The sequence below is a fragment of the Anser brachyrhynchus genome, assembly GCF_964034855.1.
Source record: "Anser brachyrhynchus genome assembly, chromosome: 18".
In the NCBI taxonomy this organism is placed as follows: Eukaryota; Metazoa; Chordata; class Aves; order Anseriformes; family Anatidae; genus Anser; species Anser brachyrhynchus.
The window spans coordinates 3,246,242-3,268,396 of record NC_137711.1 but is presented as its reverse complement, the minus strand read 5'-3'; the positions used below and the strand labels follow the sequence as shown (position 1 = coordinate 3,268,396).

Genomic DNA, 22,155 nt, shown 5'->3' with positions numbered 1-22,155 from the left:
GAGACGGAAAACGCTAGATTTTACCAGAGTTGTTATTTGGGGATAGATCACGTGTTGTACAGAGTGCTGGTCAGAGTTTAGAGTGGGTTTTGGGCAGAGTAATTATAATGAAGACACCTGATTTACCAGTGGAGGAATGGGAAATAAAATCTCCAATAAAACATTTGAAAATACTCTTAAATGTTTATAAGTAAAAATTGCTGCAAAATAGATGTGCTGTGGGTGCGCTGTATGAGTAAGCTTTAGTTCAGTTCTTTGGCATGACATAAGTAATTTACTGGTGGCTTCTCTGGCCCTAAGAAGTTCAGTCATGCCAAAACAGTGCTAATAAAATCATCCTGCCATGCAAACCCATATTTTATATAGGTGTTACTTATAATATTTCTAGATTGTGGACATAAATTTACATGAATTTTCATACTTTGGTGTCAAATATTTATGGTAGTGGCTACATTTTTCAAAGAGGTAGTGAGCTAACTAATTTCCTTTCGCTCCTTTGGGGACTATAAAAAGATTTTCAAAAGCATACTTGTTCATGAGAACAAGTTGAAATTGTTCTAAAATTGAAAAGCCTAAACTTGCTGTATGATGTAAAAACAAAAACTCTGTAGTAGAAGCTCTTGTCTATATTAGGGTCTTTAAAAAAGTATTTGTCAATGTTGATTGTATTACAAGTATTTGGTTTCTGAAGATATCTTATACAATCAGCAGGCTATTTACTGCAAGCTTTGTTCTCCAGACGCACAAGGTGAACTGGCGCTAACAGCAGCAGGGTTTCGCTTTAGTTCTTTATTTGATGGGTTCTTGTTTTAACAGGTTCTTCTGGAGTACCTCCACACGTAGGTGCAGTTACATCTGCCTGGGTTGGAAGCCCATCTTTGGGTAGCTGAGGTTGTCACTGTCCTGTGCAGGATGGTCATGATCTGCACCGCTTGATTTGTTCGGCAATTTGTGTGTGTTTATGCTAGTGAATAGCAGAAGATGATCACAGTTCTCAGATAAGTTTGTTTTAGCATTTTCTTAATACTTTTGTCATCTTTTGGCCTTCTCTGCAAGGTAAAGGCATACTGCAAAATTTCAGTTAAAAGCAGAGATTTTAAAATGGTGTGCAGAGAGATCTCAACGTGCTAACAGTTTTTAAAGGATGTGGTTTGTTTTATCATTTGCAGAGGTGTGCTCTACCCCAGAGACAGAATCCATACTGATTTATGAAGACTTAACATAGTTTTCATGCAGCTTTCTGTGATAAAGTCAGGTTGTTGATGCAAAACAGCATGGTGTTTTTCCTTTTGTTAGCGTACGTTAGTTTTTTTCTTTTCCTTTAAACAGCAGCAACAACACAACTCAATACAATAATGAGAGAGGGAGGGGTACAAGAGAAGCTGTAGAGCTTGGCAGTAGTTCTTAGGAGAACAGAAGTTTCAGTGAGTGTTCACCCACATAGTCAAATGCCTACTCAGTCATTTCATGTTATTTGTACAGGAAAGCTCATTTTGTTGCTTATGAATGTGTGGTGATTGTTAATATTCGCTTGGAAAGATGGGTTTTGTAGGCATTTGAACTTGAGAGAAGAAAATGCTGTCATCCCCATCCTTTCTCTCTAGTTATTCTCTGCCAGAAGTCTCGAAAAAGCCAAGCAAAAACATCATGGGGAATGGTATACTCTAAGTGATGAGGGTTTTTTGTCACTGAATATGACTTTTACAAAACACCTTGCTTCCCACTGCCATCGTTTCTGCTCCCATGTCAGGCCGTGAGGACTCCCCTCCTGCACATGGAAGCACTGTTCCCTTTTTAGCTCTTCCCCCTTTTAAATTTGAAAACTTTGAATCTGCAATATAAAGTTATACTTGAAGAGATTTTTTAAGATAACTAATTACCTTAGTTGGGTAAACCTGTTATGCACACCTCCTGTAGCTGGTGGAAGAAGCAGGATCTGTCCCTTGCCTCCTTCCAGAACGTTCTCTGCCTGCTACCATTTTTTTCTTCAGCTAAAAACAAGAAAATTGAAATAATCGAAGTTCCTCACAACAAACTTGCTCACCCCAGACCTTACATGGCCCAACCATCAGAAAATGCAGTAATTAAGAAATCAAAAAAAAAAAGTTTGAATAGAAAGACTTCTCTTGTCAGCACGATCTCTTTTTAATCAGATCTAATGTATGACAGACTTTTTTTTTCAGAAATCAGACAAAGGTTTTATAATTATTTTAGGGAGCAAGAATACTTCCATTTAGACACGCCAAGGACACTGAAGCATCTGAAAAGAAACCATTTTTGTACTCAAACCTTGGGCAAAAACCTGAGGTAAAGAGCTCTGCGTAACGATCCTAGGCCTGGCGCGGATAACGTGTCCCTCCTGGGGGTAACTTCAGATGTGTGTTAATGAGCCCCTCGGTGTTATTAAATAATGTAGATGTGTTAAACCATAGAATATTGCGGCTGTTCTCCTCACGTTGTTTTTGGAAGGACGCTCCCGGCCGCGTAGCGTGGATCACGTATTTTACTTTCAAATTTGGGATATTCCGATCCGTAATTGGTGAGAATAGGTTGCTTTTCACTATGCTTCAAATTTTAAGCCGAAAGCCATGAAAACAGCTAATTTTCGGGCTGAGGCCCGCTCCCGGAATTGCCTGCTGCAGCTTTAAGATCAGGTGCCGGGCGCTGTGGCGCACAAACCGCCCGACGTTGAGCCGGCTCCTCCCGACGGCTTTTTTTGAAGCCGGATTCTCACGCTGCAAATACCCCCACCATATTCTCGATAAGGGCGTTTTTTTTCTTTTCTTTTCTTTTTCTCCCCCCCTCTTTTTTTTTTTTTTCCTCTCTTCTCCTTCCCCTCCCCGAAATCCACCAAAACTGAAGAAAAATCCAAGTGACTGTTCTTAGCAGCTGTGTGGCCCGGAGTTCAGTGGGGAAGCGGCTTCCTGCCGTCCCTATTCATCACCTGCTTCAAAGGCCGCCTGGCTGCTCCAGTGTGCAGGCCAGGTAGGGTGCCATTGTGCGAGGCGGGGAGGATTAGTATCAAAGCTGCGGCAACCAGGCCCTTGGTCTCGGGCTGCCATTCAGTCTAGCGGGGAGAGGCTAGGGCTGGCCAAGGTCACAGCATCCAGTGTGGTGCGGACTGGGAAAGGATCCTGAGAATAGAGCGCTGCTTATGAAACCGTGGTGCAAGCTTGCAGCACAGCAGGTGCCCTTCTGGAACACATACATCTGTTTATGTTGGGGTAGCGTAGCTGACAACGGGATAATAGAGCTTTGTTTTTTTTATAATTTTCTTGAAAAAATAAAAAAGGACAACTGTATATACCACGGTGTTGAATATTGAAGGAAGAGCTTTCGCTCTGGAAAACCATCAAGAAATCCTTAAAAGATTTAATTGCTGGGGTGGGGGGGTTGCGTGTGTATACTTGAGCAAAGGGGAGAGCAGGCTGGCTATTAACCATTTAGGATCCTCAGCCCTGCGGATGAGCAGCAGCCGGGTACGGGGGGACCGTTCGCAGAATGCGACAGTGCAATTTTTTTTTTTCTTTAAACGCTCCGACATTTGTACCAACAAATTGGTTAAGGATGCGCTGGATTTGCTCGGTTGTCGCCATTGTTGGAATTGTCTGGAGGAATTCTGTCACGCTAACGGTGGCTTTTTAAAAGGTGAGGTAACAGTGACGTAAAAATAAAATTGCCAACTTGATGAAATTAAGGGGAAAATTAAGCTGTAGACGAGTTGTCATGACGACAAGGATGTTCTATTGATGAACTGTACTCCTCACTGTCCAATCAGATAGTGGAGCTGAAGCTGGAGCATGAACAGGAGAAGACGCACCTATTCCAGCAGCACAACGCAGAGAAGGACTGCCTGGTCCGAGACCATGAACGGGAAATCGAGAAACTGGAAAAAGAGCTTCGCGCTGCCATGGCAGAGCACGAGAGTAAAACTCAAGAATGCAGGAAACGAGACGGACAGGTAATGATCAATAATGTTTCAAAGGCGTACGCTTATTAGAAAATGCTAATAATTAGTCTTTCCTGTTTGCCAGCATTGTTGGTGATGCACGCTGTGTGATCATTTGCGAAACTGGCACATAAACGTGATTTTGGTTTTTCTTTTCTTTTTTTTTTCCCGCTTCCCCCTCCCTTTCCACTACTGAATAGGGCTTTAACTGCAAAAACCACAGGTAGCCAGATTAAAAATCCCATGGTGCGCTATAACTCGGCCTATTTATAATCTTGTCTCATTTTCTTTCATGATGGATTTGTTTAAGAAAAAAGGTATCTGTTCTTCTCCCCCCCCTCAGCCCTCACAGTCACCCCTCCTTTTCTCCTTCCTGGGCAAATCCATATGAATTATGTCTGCTTCATTCGTATGCTTGGTTTTTTTTTTGTTTCAAATCTCTGCAGGTAACTCACAAATGGCTTTATTTCATTTTGTCCATGTCTTTTTGTTTCAGTTTTGTATTCTAGATTTGCTTTGTGTGTTTGCCTATGTGTGTCAGATATTTGATAAGACGATGTGGATTTTGGATTGCTTACCATCACGTTTATTTTCTACACACACGCACCCCTCCCATCCTCCATCTCTGTGGTCACTGTTGGAAGCCATTTGGCAGAATAACCCCCAGCTGGGGTAGCATTTGACTCTTCAAACTTCTGGATGAAATGTGCACTGTCAGCATGGAAAATGATCTTTATTAGTTTTCAGTTCAAAAAAAAAATCTTACTGCATTTTTTCAATATATTTTGTAAGGATGGCATGGTGTATTTTCTTAAGAGCCTATATTAAAAAGGCCTACAATGGCAACATTTAAAAAAATTAAGGTGATTTCATAGTTTAAAGAGTATTCAGAAAATAATCTTTACTAATCAGCGTTAGAATTGCTTATCATGCAAGGATTATTTTATACCAAAACTGGACATTTTTGGTAAGGCATCTTTAACGACGTATGTTTTCCGCGCACCACTGCCTTCCCTATGAGATGTACGACTCTGGCATTGAGGCGTTTTCACTTTACTTCCCTGTAGACTAGTATGCTGTTATTTTACTGAAAACTATAATGTAGCTAAGTGAAATTGAATATTTATTATTTTAATGATTTTTTTGGCGTTACCCTTGGACGACTCAGACTATCGAAATCTGCCTTTAAGTAAGTCTGTTGGAAAACAAGCCGCTTGCTGGGGGAGGATGGGGGATGTATTACGGAGCCAAGACTTATTTCTCCATTTCCACCATTATGGTTTTCCAAGGAAAATGACAGATCATTTTGTGGGAACGCTTGGGAAGAGGATATTCAGGTAGCTTCTGAAAAAATTAAACCATGCCCTTTATTCTTCGCTTTATTGTAAGAATGACTTAAACAGTTAAAGGGACTGCTTTTTATCTTTGGATTTTTTTTTTATTTGGCCTAAGATAGATTAATCTTAACTATATAGCTATTTGCGGGTGCCTTTGCAAAGTTGTACCATCCTCTCACCTACATGCCTGATGTGTTTGCGTACAAACAAAGACAGAGCCGTATCTCTCAGGTTAAAAAACAGTTTGAGTTCTGTCTACACGCCAGCGTTCATTACAGTTGTTGCTCTATATAACCCCGAACACAAATGTGAAGAGACTATCTTAAGCACATTCAGAGAATCTGGGAGGCGTCTTGTAAGTATATCTTTATTTAGTTCTGTTGTGGGCTGTTTCTGGTAAAGATGGGAACCCAAAGTTTGGTTGTGCTTTCTGTTTGCAATGGGATATATGATGCTACTACAGGTGCCGTGTAAAGAGCTGGAAATTATGGGAGCTATTATGAAAATCTAAACAGTCTGAATAGCAAAAAACTTTGGCCTTTTTACAGGGCTTTTCTTTGTAGTTTGAATATCCCCGTACAGTCATTTGAGTGTTGCTGCCATGAGAATGAAATGTAAATCAGGGAAGAAAAATGCAATTGCCTTTGACTAGAAGAGCTGTTGTTTATTTAAATTCAAGTAAGAATCTATCTGCTTTCAAGGACGCATTGTTTTTCTGTTTTGAAAAATAAAGCGTTCTTAGTTGATTCATCTGGTCTTTGTGTTAGAATTCACTTTTGTCTTTGCAGTGAGCTTAATAGACAATACTGGTGACTATTACGGAATTATGGCAGATATTTTTGATTTAAAAAAAAAAAAAGCTTTGCATGTGTTTATCAAAATGTAATGTATATTTTGGGCATCTAATGGGACTAATGGCCAGTGTCCTTGATGAAACATTCGTCAGTCTCTTAACAAAGATATCACAGTGATTTAATGAGTGTGTGTAGACAAGGTTTGATTTAAAAAAAATAAAAATGTTACTATTGAACCATGTTTGACAGCAGTAATTTTAGGAATTCTTTATATTACAGTGAAGATGCTTTGAGAAAGGAGAGGAGGCCATTTTGCTTCGCTAAATGAAAAGTAGATTTGCTGTGTATTTCAAAAAATTTAAATAATAATTAGTGCTAACCACACATGAGTATCTGGGTGCATAGGACCTATCTGTTCAATGTTAGGTGAATGACGTGAAAGCACTATTAAAGGTATTCACTGTTATTCTTTTATAAATGCTTTTCCATATGAGAATATGGAAATGTTTGAGAAACGCATTTTGACTGAGTACTGCAGAACAATTTCTTATCCTGTTCCTGAAAAGATCCATTTTTTATTTCATATCCAAAGTCTTTGCTTTCATGTAGGTCTTCAGCTACCCTAAAAGATAGTATACAAAAACATTAAATATTATTAAAATATGAATACATTTATTAATGCTTTACTTGAAACCAAAGCATAAAGATTAAGATTTCAGTGCTTTGCCAGATATTAAAATATAAAATAATGTTACTGCTTCTTTGAAATACAATTTATGTCCGCAAAAGGAACTTGATCTAAGTAGATCGCCTATTGTATTCCTAATGAATTTCTGGATAACAGTTGCATTCCACTTTAGCTCTTGGTTTTATCTATTTCTAGGGGGCTTACTTTGATATTTTTTTTTCACCTGGGGTTGTAATGCTTGGGGAGGAGTAAATTGACATGTAGGTCAATAAAGTCAAAGCAGTACAAAGGCTTTTATACCATGCTGTGTTCTTGTAGTCATTTAAGTCCTATATGTTTCCTATGAACTGCTGTAATATTGTTATTGCGTAAATAATAGGTAATAACACGGGAATTTTGTTTAAAAAAACACTAGTTTTAAATCACTACTTGTATTTAATTTAGTTTTTTTGATATTATATGGATTTTCTTTAGGAATATTTTTAAGCTATAATTTGATCATTCATTCTCCACCTCTAAATAATGTTAGTGCGTTCATCGTTTCACAAATTGGGAAATTCCTTGGATGATAGATCTTCCTTTTGTTTTAATCAAAAGAACCTTAGAACCTTGCTAGTGAATCAGAGGCTTTCTGAAGCAAGACTTCTGATTACAGAGAATAGTAGATGTTGTTTTTTTTTTTTTTTCCATGAAATAAGTTAGCAAGGTTAGAAAATTTTAACAGCCGATGCCAAACAGGCTGTGGTAGCTGTGCCAGTTGTGCCCTTAGACTTTCCCTTTATCCTGTGACTGTCATTCTCTCCCCAGCATCTGACACGTGCCCTGAACCAGCTCAAAGATTTTTCATGTTCCAGCTGCTGTACAGAGCTGGATCATTTTCATGCTTGTTCTCAAGCCGTTGACCTTTGGGCAAGAAGAAGAATAAAACTACCCCTGTAACTTCAAATACAGCGCTTTGCACTAAAGCAAGAGGGGGAAAAAAGTTCCTTAAGGAAACTGAATTATTTCTTCAGGTACTGTTGCACTGTAATTGGCAAGTCCACTATCTTCATCCATTCATAATTGGGTCAAGAATAACTCGAACACTGAGGCACGCTTTGTCAGTTTTTGTCACTGATGTCACAGTCTTTAATTTTAGCATAGCTGTTTATTATCTCAAAAACTTGGCTGCTATAAGAGAATATCATTGGCGTTTGGCATGTCTTAGGGCTCTTCATAATCCGTTACCAGTTGGGAGAAAAAACATCAAGCGCTTCTAAAGATGTGCAAATACACACACTGAAAATGGAAGTTCTCATATTAAAAAAAATAAATAAAAAATGTGCTGGAGGTGATGAGAAGAGTTAATAAGGTATTTTCCCATGGCCAAAATGTTCCCGTTTTCTCTCTTGCATTTTGCACTTGATGTTATCCTCTTTGCTTTCACCATCACGTGATTTTTTTACCTTCTTGCAAATCTGCAGCTCCTTCCCCAGGGCCTGCAGCATAGGCCATCCTTTCACTTCTCCTCTGGATGATCTTTGAGAATTTGCCTTTTGCTCTTGCAACCAGTGATCTTTCCACAACTGTTGCTTTGCATCTTCCTTTGACTGAATTAATTTTGAGCTGTTTGAGCCCATAGAGACATAGATAGTAGTGTGTGTGTGTATATATGCTGACTAGATACATACACGCATATGTTTGCCTGATGGAGGGCTTTATCAACTATTGATAAGAGAAAATACAGAAGAAACTAATAGAAATGCTGTATAATTGTTTAATAATAACTAAATACCCAAACACGTGCACAATTTCTTTTTGCGTATAAATCCTGCTGTAGCAGGAACTTTTCATTGCTATACTCACTCTAAAGGAATCTGGGAGCATTTGTTTCACAACTGGAGACTTTCTTAAACTTTGATCTGAAAGAACCTGCTGTTAACGTGCAGATAAATCACTGATCAACTCCGTTGCACTTCAGGTAGTTGTTCTAATGTCCCCAAACACTGGTTTCCACAGAGATGCTCTTCCAGTATCAGTGGAAGCAGTTTACTTGATTGTGCCTGGAGGGAACAGATAAATGTAGCCTGTGAAACATTCAGATGTTGTTGGTGCTACTGAAGTCACTTCTGTATACAATTTTAAGTAAATAAATTCTATGACTCATATTTTCTTTGACTTTTTTCTTTTCACAATAGAAGATGTCTTTGGCATGAGAAGAAATGCTCTGTTTGCTTTGCAAGCTTTCTCTGCAAACAATCTAAATCATGGAGCTGCAATCTAAATATTTGTTTGTTATATTTTACTTGGAGAGTAGCTTTTGGGCTGACAGTCAGACTTCTGTAGACAGACAGCAGTTCCCTTTCAGCCTTTCTTAAACAAAGGCTTTTAGCTTTATTGCCGCGTATTTAATTTACCACCAGTCAAAGCAGAACAACGAATATGACGGAGGTAAAAAGCACCAAATATTTATTACATATTTAAAAAGCACCAAATATTTATTACAGTGCTTGCGTGATTTCTCTAGGTTGTTATTCCTGGTAGGTTGGGTCAGGGTGGGGCTGGATCCACTGATGAGGAATATCTACTAAAATCAGGGATCTGGTGAGCCAGATCTGGTGGCTCTGTAGAGCCATTCAAACTGAGCTCTGAACTGATCAGCTGAGAGTTGAGTACGGATGGCCAAAACCCATCAGTATCCCAAGGAAATAATCTGGGCTGCAGGATAGACAGTCATTGAGATTAGAGGAAAAAATGAGCCTCTGCTCTAAAAAAAACAGAAGCACACAGAGCTGAGGCTCGTGAATCCCTCCATCAGGCCTCCCCATCAAGAGAAGGGTCTTAGCCTCCTGCACATCTTCCCCTTCTCTTCTCAGCTGAATCCGCCATGCCACGGTTGTTGTTTTGCATCGAGCCCTCTGCTCCTGGTCCCCACTTTTAAGCTGCTGCTTCTGTTTGAGCTGCCTTTCAAAAGCCTACCGAACAGGCTCTAAACATCTGCCACTTCCTCGCTTAATGGAACCATCAAAGCCTTCTCGTGCTGCACTGGGTGATCATCTCTGATCTCTTCCACATTTTTGCTTGACTCTCACTTTTTATGATACGACTGGAATTAGTGGGGAATTCAGTGCAGGAGGTGTGACTTTACTCGCTCCTCTATCCTTTTATATTTCAGGCTGTTCAGCATTTGAAATTGTTATTAAAGCCGATTTTGGAAGCCATATGTAATGGTGCATAAACTGTCATTTGCTGATTAAAAATGCTAAGTTAGCTTAGCATAGAGCTGACATTTTGTGTGGCTACAGCGTGTGTAAAAGAGAAAGCAGTTGCCATAGAAACTGGCTCATCACGTAGTATGAACTCTGATTCTGAGATGGAGCTCTCAGCAAAATGGACTTTGTTTATACGATATGAAATTGAATATATGTGGTAGTTATTACACTGTAATCAACATTTATATATTGTTTTTGGTTTAAATTTTAAATATTGCCAGCTGAAAAGATGGAGTATACAATTTCACTGGAGAAGGGGCAGGGTTGATATCATGTGGCAATACTTCTATTTTACGCCAGTACCCCCTGTTTAGGAAAAAGTGATTATTTCCTACAGAAGAGTTAATATAGAATAATTTCTCTTAAAAAAAAAAAAAAAATAGAAAAGACCAGTCTTGCTCATCAGCTGGTTAAAGGATCTTAATGTATGGCAGTTTCTAACACACACTAGGCGTGGCTTTGCATTCAAGGTTTGGGTGTGATGGTTGCAATGAATGATCAATAGACAATAAGCTATACACAGTGTGAATTTTGAAATTAAGCTTATATAAAGGAATATTAAAGTAATAACTGATCAAATCTTTTCCTTTATATCCAATTTGAATTTCAGTTGTTACAACTTGGATCTGTAGCTTCTCATCCTTTCGCTGCCATCTTCAAGAAGTTTGCCGTTGTCTTTTGTGCAATTTCCCTCTAATTTCTGTCTTCAGCTATGTGTAGATTGCTGCCTTTAGCGTTCTGCTGTCCATGCTGAACAAACCCAGTGTGCTGAGCGCCCTGGAGAGGTCCATTCCTCCAGCTCGCAGAGTTTGAGGTCCCTGTGGATGGCAGCCCTGCTCTGCAACATACCGACCTCTTCCCCCCAAGAGATGCTGCCCCCGGTGTTGCTTGAGGTTCTTTGTAGCCGTCATCCAGGTCAGTGATGGGGATGCTGAGCTGTGTCAGCCCCAGCTTTGACCTTTGCGAAATGCTGCTTGCAGCTGGTTGCCTCCGCTCCTGTCCTTTGAACCCAGTGGTCCAGTGAGCTCTCCTCTTGCGGTGTAGTCCACCCATCCACTCTCTGAAGAGAGAGTGTGACTATGCAGGTGATATAAAAGGCTGTGCCAAAAGCCTTACCAAAGTCAAGATAAAAGATGTTGGCAGTTTTCCCCTTACCACAGAGTCAGTTGTTTGATTGTAGAAGGTGGTTAGTTTGGTCAGGCATGATTTGCTTTTGTATATCTGTGTTGGCTGTTCCCAGTGACCTTTTTATTCCTTGTATGCCTGGAAAGGAATTTCATGGGGTTTTGCTCCATACGTTTTGCAGGGGTGGAGGATAGGACGTCCTCTGTGTGGCTACTAGCTAAGGCTCTAGGTATTGCAAATTAAGTAGTTAAATTTTTTCGGAGAGTGTTTTTTCTCTTGAATGTTATTCTGGAAAAAGCTTAGCCAAAATCAGTTTAGTCTTTCTTCCTTAGGTCAGCAGATGCTAATTCCATTCACTCACTGTCACCGTAAATCAAAATTTGAACAGTAGTCTAGCTGTTAAATGATTTATCTGATAGGAGAGATTTTATGATCCATTTGGTTACTCAATTCAAAGGTATTATAAGTACCAAATGAAAGACTGAAAGACCAGAAGAGAAATTATGACAATCTGTAGTATGGAATGTTAACACCACTTGTTTTGGCAGAATTACGGGTCTTAAAACAATAGGATCCATATGGATGCTAATTTTCCCAATTTTGAGCAATAAATACAGCCTCTTTATGGTTTAAGTAATGATATTACTCAATACCACTGCAGGGTCCAGTGGACTATTTCATGATGAGGTAACAAATAGCAATTTTGGAGATCTGATTATTTGTATTTTTCTTTTATGTGGTTTGTGATGGGGGAAGGAGAAATCACAAAGCCAGTGAAAAGCCTTGCCCTCTCCTGTAGCTGACATACTTTGGCTGAAGATATGTCAGCTGAGAAATATGAGACCATCCATAAAGCTCCACACACTCCCACATTAAAGAATCATAGAGAAACCTTCAAGTGGAAAACCAGTAACAAATTGCAGCTGAAGTGCTTATGGCAAACTGCGCTGTCCTGGGCGCCCTACCACTGATCCCCTCGTTCCTCTGCCTATTGCTTTAGTCTGGAAGAACATGGGAGACGTCTCTCTTTCCTCCGGTTCATAGAGAGGAGCTTTGTGGTGGTGCGGGGGGAAAACCGTGACGGGTCCTCTGTGGGTCTGAAGAGGATGTTACTGGCACAGACACCGGGCTGAGTGCTTCGCTGTTACTCAGCTTCGCAGCTGTTGCAAGCCCTGTGTCTGTAGCAATTTCTGTCTCAATTTCTGCCTCAGATGTTAGGAATTTGCTAACCCGTCTGCTGGAGGGTCAGCCCCTCTGTAACCCACCTCATTCCGGGAGCCAGCTCGGGGACACCGCTGCCTTGCTCTCCTCTTCTGAGCGGGCCCTCTGCTCCGGCCTGCTGTTTGAGCCTAGGGCAGGACCAGCTGTCTCTCGCTCTGCATTTCCCAGCCTGGTTTGTCGTCTGCCATTTGGTGATGCTGTTTTCCCTCACTGCCAGGTAACGGCAGGGATTTTAGCTTCTGCATTTGGGCAAGTTCCAGGTAGAGAAAGCTCCACATCTCCCCAGCTGTTGGCATTGAATGTGTGCTAGGCATGTACATTTAAGTTTACAGAATCACATATGCTTTTTTGCCCTCTTTTAATAAGAAACAAATTAGAAAGAAACTACATTATTATAAAATAAAGTGAGTGTTTTCATATGAAGTCGGACAGCAGAGCTGTTCTTTGGTCCAGTCACCTTTGAAGACATGATTGTCATCTTACTTTAATAAATGCCGTTCCTTTATTTGGAAAGAGTGACACAGACGCTGACAGTGATTTAAGGTCTTTAGTGTTGATTTCATGAGAAAAAATATTTTTCACAGTATGCCTTTAAAGTAGACTTTTTTTCCCCAATTACTCTACATGTTGGCAGCAAATTAGCTTTGAGGGAATATTGTGCACATCATAGTTCTCTGATGTACCGGGGAGTCATTTTTGGATCTCTTAGCTCAGTCAGACCAGTGACTGACACTGTTCACGTCTTCAGCTTCTGGAGATTTGAAAGACTTTCTTTTGACAGGGAAGGTGATATGGAAGAAAAGAAGCCAAAGTACAAGAAGTGATTGGCAAAGTGATGATATCATCAAATGTTCAAAGTCTTTGCAAATTGAAGCTTATTAGACTGACATTTTGTCTTCTATTCAGCACTAATTGGAATCATGCCTGGCTGCATGATGTGGAAGGTGCTTAATACCTTAGTGTTTATCATGACAAAATGACAGAAATCGATGTCAACGATGCCGTAGATTTCTGTTTAATGGAGAAAACAATATATTTCAAACTGAAACTACATATCTCATTGTATTCACATATATGAAAGCCCTCCTGAAGTACTGCAAATAAGGGAACTTTTATCTTTGGCCACTAAAATATTGGCTTGATTACAAATATTTCATATTAAGTTTTTAAAGTTGCTCTTCAGAGTTAATAAAAACAACACTGATGTAGGGCGTTTTTTTTTTTAAAAAAAAAAAGGGGGGAAAAAAGAAAAAAAGAAAAAAAAACGACACAGTGCTTTTACTTGAAACAGATCTGAAGATTCCAGGAAGAGTGAACTCCAGTCTTTCGTACGAGTGATACAGTTCTTCTAAAGTTGTCTCTGACAGCTTGAATTCTTTTGTAGTCTCTGCTTTCTGGTGTATTGGCATCTGTAAAATGAATTTAGAGAAGAGAAATAGAGTGGAAATTGATTTTTGGAAAAGCAGCCACTGTAAATGCACCGTACGCTGGAATATTTCAAAATAGATGCATGTTTTCCTGCTGTATCGTTTGGGATTTCCAAGTTCTAGGTGCCTGCCTCTTTGAGAGGGGTGCATGCCTACTGTCCAGCATACATGGTCAGCACAGTATTCTACGTCTTCATCCTGTTCCATTTGAATTTGGGCCTTCAGTTAAATCTCTAGTATAATATTAAGTTAATATTTATTCAGTAGCTCATAGAAATTACTAGCCTTTAGCTGAAGTCACTACCTGAATGTCCATAATGAAATATGGATTGATCATTGCAAAGTAATATTTAAAGAAATAACAATTTAATCCAGTCTGTATGCTAGTAGGATTTACTGGTCATTATTACTGTAAACTCAGCAATCCTGAAACTAGTTTGGTGTTGACAAGGAGTAGTTTAGGGGCTGGTGGTAATTATTTGCATTGCAGGAGTCCTCTCAGGGATCTGAGTGTATGTTGGGTTAGTGAAAATACATAACAGCATCTCCTGAACCAGTGAGCTTGCAACATAAATGTGCTTGTAGGATATTAGAGGTGGGTGCAGCAAGCAGATGGTTGAGGATGCATGAGAAACAATGAAGTTTCGGTTGTTTGACGTGTTTTGAACAAGAAAGCAGATGACATAGCACATGAACTGCTCCTCAAGTGTCTCTACCAATGACAGAATAAAAATGCCTTTCCGTGATTTGTCTGTAGCATTAAAAGGCATCTAAAACCTACTGGGTATTTGCCACATCTGCAGTTGCTGCTGTTATCACAGGTTTCTTATGGGACTGAATAGAAAAGTGTCTGACTTCAGGTGGAATGCATACACATGGAGAACGTATTTCCTGTGAAAAGTTTGGAACCATTATAATAAGTTAAATGTTTATATAAATGCTGGATGTTCAGCCTATACAAGCTACGTTTATTAAGTTAACTGTAATCCTTCTAAACCTAAATATTATTATTGAATTCCTTGTAGGAAAAGCAAACTTAATAATTTGTTATTGCAACTCTTGATCTGTTGGATACCAATCTTGGGGATGGAGAGGTGAGAATGGAACAGGCCAAACTGTCAATGTGCTGTTGGTAATCTTAGTGGAAAAAATGCTAGTTTTCCTGCTAAAGCCAGTCAGGTGGGTGGGAGTGTGTCTTTGTGTGTACGTATGTGTGTATATGTATTATTGCCCTCTAATGGATAGAATCTGAATCTCTTGGCTGTGCTTGCTTATGTGGGTTTCTGTAGCAAAACATTATTTTCAGTTTGATATTTCGCATTATAGAAGAATCTTGTAATGTTTATTCATAAGAGATTCTGGTACATCTTCTGTAGGTAACATTCCTTTAGTTTGTGAAATTAATTTGAAATTCATCAGGAAGTCTCACAGCTTAGAGAAGTGCCTTTGTTCAGCCAAAAATTACAACTGCTTTAAATTTGCCACCTTCTTTTCCTTTTTTTTTTTTTTTTTTTTTCCCACAGTGCTAAAGTAATAACTAAATAGGAAAAGAAAGTAAAAGGTCTTTGTTTAACTTCTGCATTAACAGCCACAGGAGTGGAGTAGACGGACAGGGCACGCTCCCCCTCTGTTGTTACCTCCAGAGCATGCCCGTCTCACACCTTTCGCTCCCGAGGTGTGGGTGGAAGAGGCTGAGCACTGGGTGTCACCTCGGGTGACACCCTGCCCGTGGTGGGTGTTCCCTGTGGCCACTTCCACCTGATCATGCTGGTTGCTTGCTCATTACTTCGTTTTCCAGGAAAAGTGGCAGAAGGGCATAACATAACCTCGCAGATTGAGGGTTCAAATCTTGATGAGATTCATGATAAAGACAAGTATCATACTGATGCACAGCAGATTGGGGTTTGTGTCCTTTTGTAAGGTAAAACTACCTTTGAAGTGAAGTTATCTGAAAAGGAAGGCTGCAGGTTAGATGGAAACTGGGTTTCCAATTGTTTGTATTGAAACTTTTCTGCTTCTCCATGTTCTTCATAGTAGGGTCCTAACGTAGTTGTATTTGTTCCTAGCAGGACTCTGTTTTCATTCATTGAATATCTTTGGGAGAATTAAATTTCAGAGTAGCAGCAAGGATCCAACAGTTCCCTTCCTCCCCTCTGGGAGGTTCATGGCGGTAGTGGTAGGCAGCACGGTGATTGCAAGGTTCCTGATGGGTATGGATTGTAACAAGCAGAGCAGTCGGACTTACAAAATGCTTTAACTGTTCTGGTGCAACCAGCAACTGACTTCACAAAGCTCTAAGGTTCCTCCCATTTCTCTGTACGTTAGGTTTTAGTTGAGTCCATCATACTTCTATTACTTTATGATCTAATTAATAAACTGAATCTAGGTTGGAACAACAGAAAGAATAGTACATTAATCAAATTCCTTTGTAATGACTCTTTTCATGTGACTTCTGCAAGGCGTGATCCAACACAAGGCATGCTGTACTGGCTTTTCCTGTACTTCCTGAGGGCCTGGGTGCTTCCCTGTGCTTGTACCTGCTCAGCTTCACACCCTGCTGTAAAAGATTGTAGTAGTGATCTGAGACCCTGCTCCTGGGAGCAAAATAAATTATTCCTGGGGTTTGGGCTACTACAGTTTGCATTCGTAGTGAAAATAAGGAGAGGGGGAAAAAACGCACATGTTAACAGAGAGACGAAGGAGCATCTTCTCAGCCCAAGATGGGGACTTTATCTGCATTTATAAATATTGGTGTTTTTCTTCTGAACGTGATGTTTCCTAGCAATATGTGCTGTTTTTTCTCAGAAAAGTTATTTTCCGCTTACAATACATTGGCAGCCATTGTTTGTATTGTTTAGGATCAATGGAGAAATTTTTCTAAATGTTATTTTGATTTGATTTGATGACATTGTTCGCTGGTGAATTATGAAAGCTCTGATTGTTTGGTGCACAAGGAGGGTATAATACATTGCTTGGTCACATGCTCGCTTAATGCATGCACATTGTGATGGCAGTAGTAATAGCACCATTAAAGAACAAAAGGTAGCAACACATAGTAGCTCTGTATCTGGTCAATCCCCTCAAATTACCATAAATATTTGAGCAATCTGAATAGTTTTAGACTCTGTAGTAAAGCTTTCCTGTTCTTATCTGGCACCGAAGGAATGTGGAATAAAGTATTCATTTAACCAAGTATAAAAATATGTATGCTATGCAGTTATAATCATGTGTCATTAATCAGAAAATACTGCAGTAACTCTGACAAATTAAAAACACAAGGATGTGTCTGCAAGGGCTTTTTCAGTCATTAAAAAGCTGCTTCACCTCTCAGGCAAACTATTTAATGGCAACTTCTTGCTCAGTGTACTGACATCTTCAAAGGCTCTGACATCTGTCGGCCTTTGAACTACCATTAAAAAATATTATCCCATTTCCATTCTTTTATGCCCATTTTTTTAATTATAGCCCTTCTTTCAAGTTAGGAACATGGTTGGTTTAAATGATGCTGTCCTTTCGTTTTCAGCCACCCAGCTGCGGTTTGAATAAATTGATGTAGAATCAAAGGCGGGACTTTAAAGGGAAAAGGTTTGATGGACTTGGACTCCGAACCAGATGAGGTTTTATGATGAAAAGGGTTTAATCCCAGCACAGGCATCGCTTCTATCAGTTGAGCAGTACAAAGCGATTCATATATATAGGTTCACGAGAAATGATCTATTTTTTTTTTAAACAGCACAGATCTCTTCAGGACTTGCAAATGTGGCATTAGCTAATATTCAGAGAGCTGATTTCCTTTCATCCACCAGAAGCTTATGATTATAGTACAGTTCTCGAATTGGAAATGAGAGCTGCAACACAGATTTAAAGCTATGCTGTCTGATTTGTATTCAATATACATGTCACTGCGGGACGAGCCGGTCTAGGCCGAGCTGGTTCAATAAAGGGAAAAACAGTTTCAGCATCTGAAATTCTCGGGGGGGGTGGGGGGGGAATGTACCAATTAATTCTTACCTGCCCTACCTGAGTATTGTGTCGGGTACTTAGATTACTACTGTTTCTAAAACCGTGCAAACATACCCTTGTGATAAAATGTCTTTGGCATCTTTTGCATCAGAGGTTGAGAGAAAAGATGCAGCATTAGTCAGTAATGGCTTCTAATGCAGCCATTTATGTGGAAGGCAATGTTTGTTTTTCTGTACACGAGTTTCAAGGAGGCTTAACAGCGACAGCTTTGCTATTGCTTTATAGCAGTAGCCTTCATTAGTGCAATAATTGGGCTTGCATATGGAGAAATATAAAATCTCTCAAAAATTCATCAGATGCTATTTGTCAAAAACATCATCTCCTGGTACCCAAGAAATAATCTCTTTAATAGTTCCCTGCTCTTTGTGCTTCATGTTAGTTGAAATGTGGTACATAGACATATTTTCTTACTTTTCAACAATCGGATTGTGTCCTTCAAAACAGTGATGCTTTCCAGAAAAGTAAAAGCAGTAGATTTCAAAAGTCTGCAAATGACGTCCTCTTAAGGGACTGTGCTTCATTGTTGTACAGGAGGAGGACTGCTGCTTTTGGTCAACTGTCAGCAGCTCCCCACAGCCATTGTTCCCTGCCAGAATATTCAGTTCAGGAGTAATACATTGTTCTTTATCTCTTAATGCAATTTGGAGCTTTTTTTTTTTATTATTATTTCGAGGGAAGGCAGAGGGATGGTGGAGGGAAGGGGAGTGTACTGAATATAAACATGGTCCTGTATAAATGGCCTCATTTAATGGGTTATTTTACTGGTATTTCACAGAATTTACTTTAGTATGTATTTATATTTAAACTATATGGTGACATTTAGTAAAATACAGTAGACTCAAAAGGTCTGGAGAAACTCCTGCCCCAGGATGCGATGGCCTATTTGTCATTCCGAAATGACAGTGGCATCAACTGAATTCAAGGACAAGCGGAGAAGGATGAAAAGGATAGACATCAATGTAAAGGTGCCAAAGGAAGATACTCAGCCAAAAGTATTCTTGATTTCAAGAAAAAAATGTTATGCACCCAGTCCTTATTTATTTTGTACAGATCATCCTGGGATTGATCTTGTCTTTCAGAACTGGTAGCGGTAGCATGATGCTTCCAAAAGGTCTCCGAACACAGAGGAGCCACTGCAGAGATGACGGGAATAGTGCAGGCAGCTCTTGAGGATGAAGGTGCAGAAAGGGAGGCTAGAAATAGTGCGGGCTTGTATGTGTGTGCATTAAGTACACCAAAGGTGCCATCAGCTGATGCCTTTGACTCCAACCTGACAGCTAGGCTGGAGTGCACACTTCCTTCCCTAGGACTTTCATCCTCACTTGGATGTGACAAAATTTAGCTGTTAGATATAAGGATTGACACTAAAGATAGTCAGCTAGCTTATGCTTCTTCCAATGTGGAGTTCACTTCAAAAAGGAGAAAGTAAAAATCTGCACTTGATTGTTTAATTTTGCATCTGATTAGTGTAAGCAGCTAAGATACAGATAAGAATTTACCTGAACTAGTTGATTAGAAGAAAAACTCTATTACTGCCTTGCAGAAATATTTTTTGAAAGTTAGAAGGTGACTATTTCTTTGAAGTCTAAACCAGTAAATTACACCTTTTTTTTAAATTTCTGAAGCTCCTGGTCTTCAGGATTTCTGCCCACACATATTGCCATTCGTGAGACCCAGAACGAGGACTTCATGCTTGGTTAAAGACTGTCACCTTCAATATAGCAGCATGGCATCAGCGATGAGAGTTTCCTCGTGTGTTAGGTTCTTTAGCAGAGCAGAATAGTAAGTACACAACAGGCTAGTGCATTTACCTCGTCTTTAGTCATCAGGCCAGAGAATAGCACTGTTAGGTTCCTTAGCTGACTTTGTGCAATTACATTGGAGTTTAGAAGAATTTCTTTCACCTTGATTAACAGTCAGGCCAGGGCTTGGATGGCATCATCCACTTAGAGCCCTCCTCGAGTGCTTCAGCTGCCTGTTGAGGAGATCCTGGCAGGTGAGTTGAGCAGGACCTCGTGCCCAGAGTTTGCCCTTCTACAAGTACTCAGAAGTTGAAAATGGGAGATATGATTGTTTACTCTTTTTTTAATCTGTATCTTGTCTCATGTGTGTTTTGTCAAGTTTTCAAACCAATTCCATTTCCATTACAGTCACCATAAAACCTTCATGGGGGATGTATAGGGTAACGTTTCTGGAGTACTCTAAAGATGCATTTGCTTTGAGCAATAATTTAAACAAAGACATGCAAAAGAGAAATGAGTTAATGATGTTTTTCTGTTGTTTTCCTACTTTCAGTGAAGTTTTCTCATTAGTTGACAGGGCAAAGACATTTCTCATAGACAATATTTCCTGTACCTACTCTGGGGACAAATTAGAAAAGATATGTTTAATTTTGCTGCTTCACAGAGATGAATGTCTGTAGAAATCCTTAAATCTGTAATACATCACGTCTGCATTTAAATCAGGATTGCAAGTTGTTCAGGAAATGCTAATGATTTTAAATTTAATACATGGAAATTTAGATGCAAAGATTTGTTTACAAACTTATCCTTAGAGTATTTCTGTGTCCAGCTTCTCTGATCCAAGTGATGGGTAGCTCTTCCCAGTCTGCTGCAGAGATCTTTAGCCTCCATTGATGTATTCCTTTGCAGGAAAGTCCTATCCTTCCTTAAATATCAATAGCTTTTCACATTCAACACAAGCTTTGATCCAGTGTTTTTTCTGAACTGTATACATCCGTAGCATTCTTCTGAGAGGAATAATTTCCTTTCACATCCTGAAATACAGAAAATCTTTTTTTTCCTCAGAAGAAAACAGGGAAGAATGCACTCGTGTTTGGTGTAATGTTCATCAATCTTTAGGTTTGTTGTATGAGGCAGCAAAACTGATACAAGGTATAGGTTTTTATTTTTCAGCCACTGTATACTTTGTCTATATTCTGCCCTCAAAAATATTTTTAGAGGATCACAACATTAAGCATATCTTTATGGATGCATGTTTTGCGTCTTCATTATACTTCGGTGACATTAATGCAGTTATGCAGATTGTTTGGTGCCTAGCTGAGTGTCTCTGTTAAATTTCGTAGTAGAAAGACGCAAGGAAGTGAGTCCTCCACTAGTCCTTTCCAGGTGGGTCTGTTAGTAGTCTTACTCATTTTATTTGTAGATAGAAAAATACAAATGTAAATGTCTTATACACAAAGAAGAGAGAGAAAAGAAAGCTGTATGACTTTATTTTTTGACTTGGTAATCTATTTCAAAGCAAATGTAGTAAACCAGGTTATAAGAAAGTCATCTGGAAGCTGTCTTCCAGGCAAGATGGCCAAGTCTTTTCTAGATATTGAACTGTTAAATGGAAAAATTATTTGCATGTTTCTCAATTTCAACTTGGTGACTAATCCTTTCCCTCACCATTGTCCTGTATTGTTCACTTCCAGTCTCATCTCTCCCCCATGTAGGCTTGAGGTTCTTCCATTTGTCTAAAAATCATCTTATTAGGCAGGCAGTGGCAATAACCAACCTATATGAAGTTCTACTTTCTAGATGCTGTTAACTAAATTAGAATCAAATATACTTATGTAAATTAAGAAATCAAAATAAGCTCCGTTAATTTTAAGCTCTTTGTGGAGCTGTGAAATGGATGTCTGATTTTCTTTCTTTCTCCCTCTCTCCCTCCCCCCCTTTTTTTAAAGCCCAATAGTTTGTAGCTTAAATCCCATTGACGTTTACTGGCACTTAGGCAGCTAACTGCCTTCTTTAAAAGTCCAGATCTATTTCAGTGCACTTCCTTTGGAAATAAAGATACAAATTTGTATTTTTGATTCTTTTTCATGAATTTTTATTGAAAGTGGAGCTAAGCAGAAGGTAACTTCTCTTTAGTGTTCTTCATGAATCAACACATTGTGTTTCAGTAAAATGCTTAAGCTGTACTTGCTCTATCTTGTCTAATCTTATTCTACGTTACTAAGAACTAAAATCTAGTCTGGAATGGTGCTGGACTTTTCTTGGGACTGTGACAAGTGCAGGAGTTTGGGAAAGACAAAATGAAGTTGCCCGTAGTTTGGAAGTGGAGCGATGTTTAGCCTCCAGCAGCACTGTACAGGTATGGTGGTGTTAATCTGCCCCTGCCCCTAGCAGAGTACAAAACAAGCAAGGTTGATCAGAGTTTACTTTTAGCAGATGCACAAATGTTGGGCATTTTTCAGAGCATACACAACGTTAAAGCAGTCCGAGTAAAGAACCTTACAAAGGACTCTTGATGTTTAAAAGCACCTTAATGCTGTTAAAATTAATAGAATAAATATGTAAGTTAGCAGCTCAACACCTCACTTGGCAAGTCCT

The 22,155-nt window shown here is 39.4% G+C and overlaps 1 protein-coding gene across 9 annotated transcripts in view; it reads left to right on the top strand.

The window, feature by feature from the left end:
* CEP112 (centrosomal protein 112) overlaps positions 1 to 22,155 on the top strand; it is a 163,326-nt gene that overhangs the window by 70,192 nt on the left and 70,979 nt on the right. For all 9 annotated transcript variants that reach the window (XR_013940635.1, XM_080560593.1, XM_080560596.1 and 6 more), the window contains one exon: positions 3,779 to 3,961. Coding sequence is in view for 8 of the 9 variants with exons in the window: in XM_080560593.1 (XP_080416719.1) it covers positions 3,779 to 3,961 (183 nt within the window). In the remaining variant the exon portion in view is untranslated. The remainder of the gene's footprint in view (positions 1 to 3,778; positions 3,962 to 22,155) is intronic.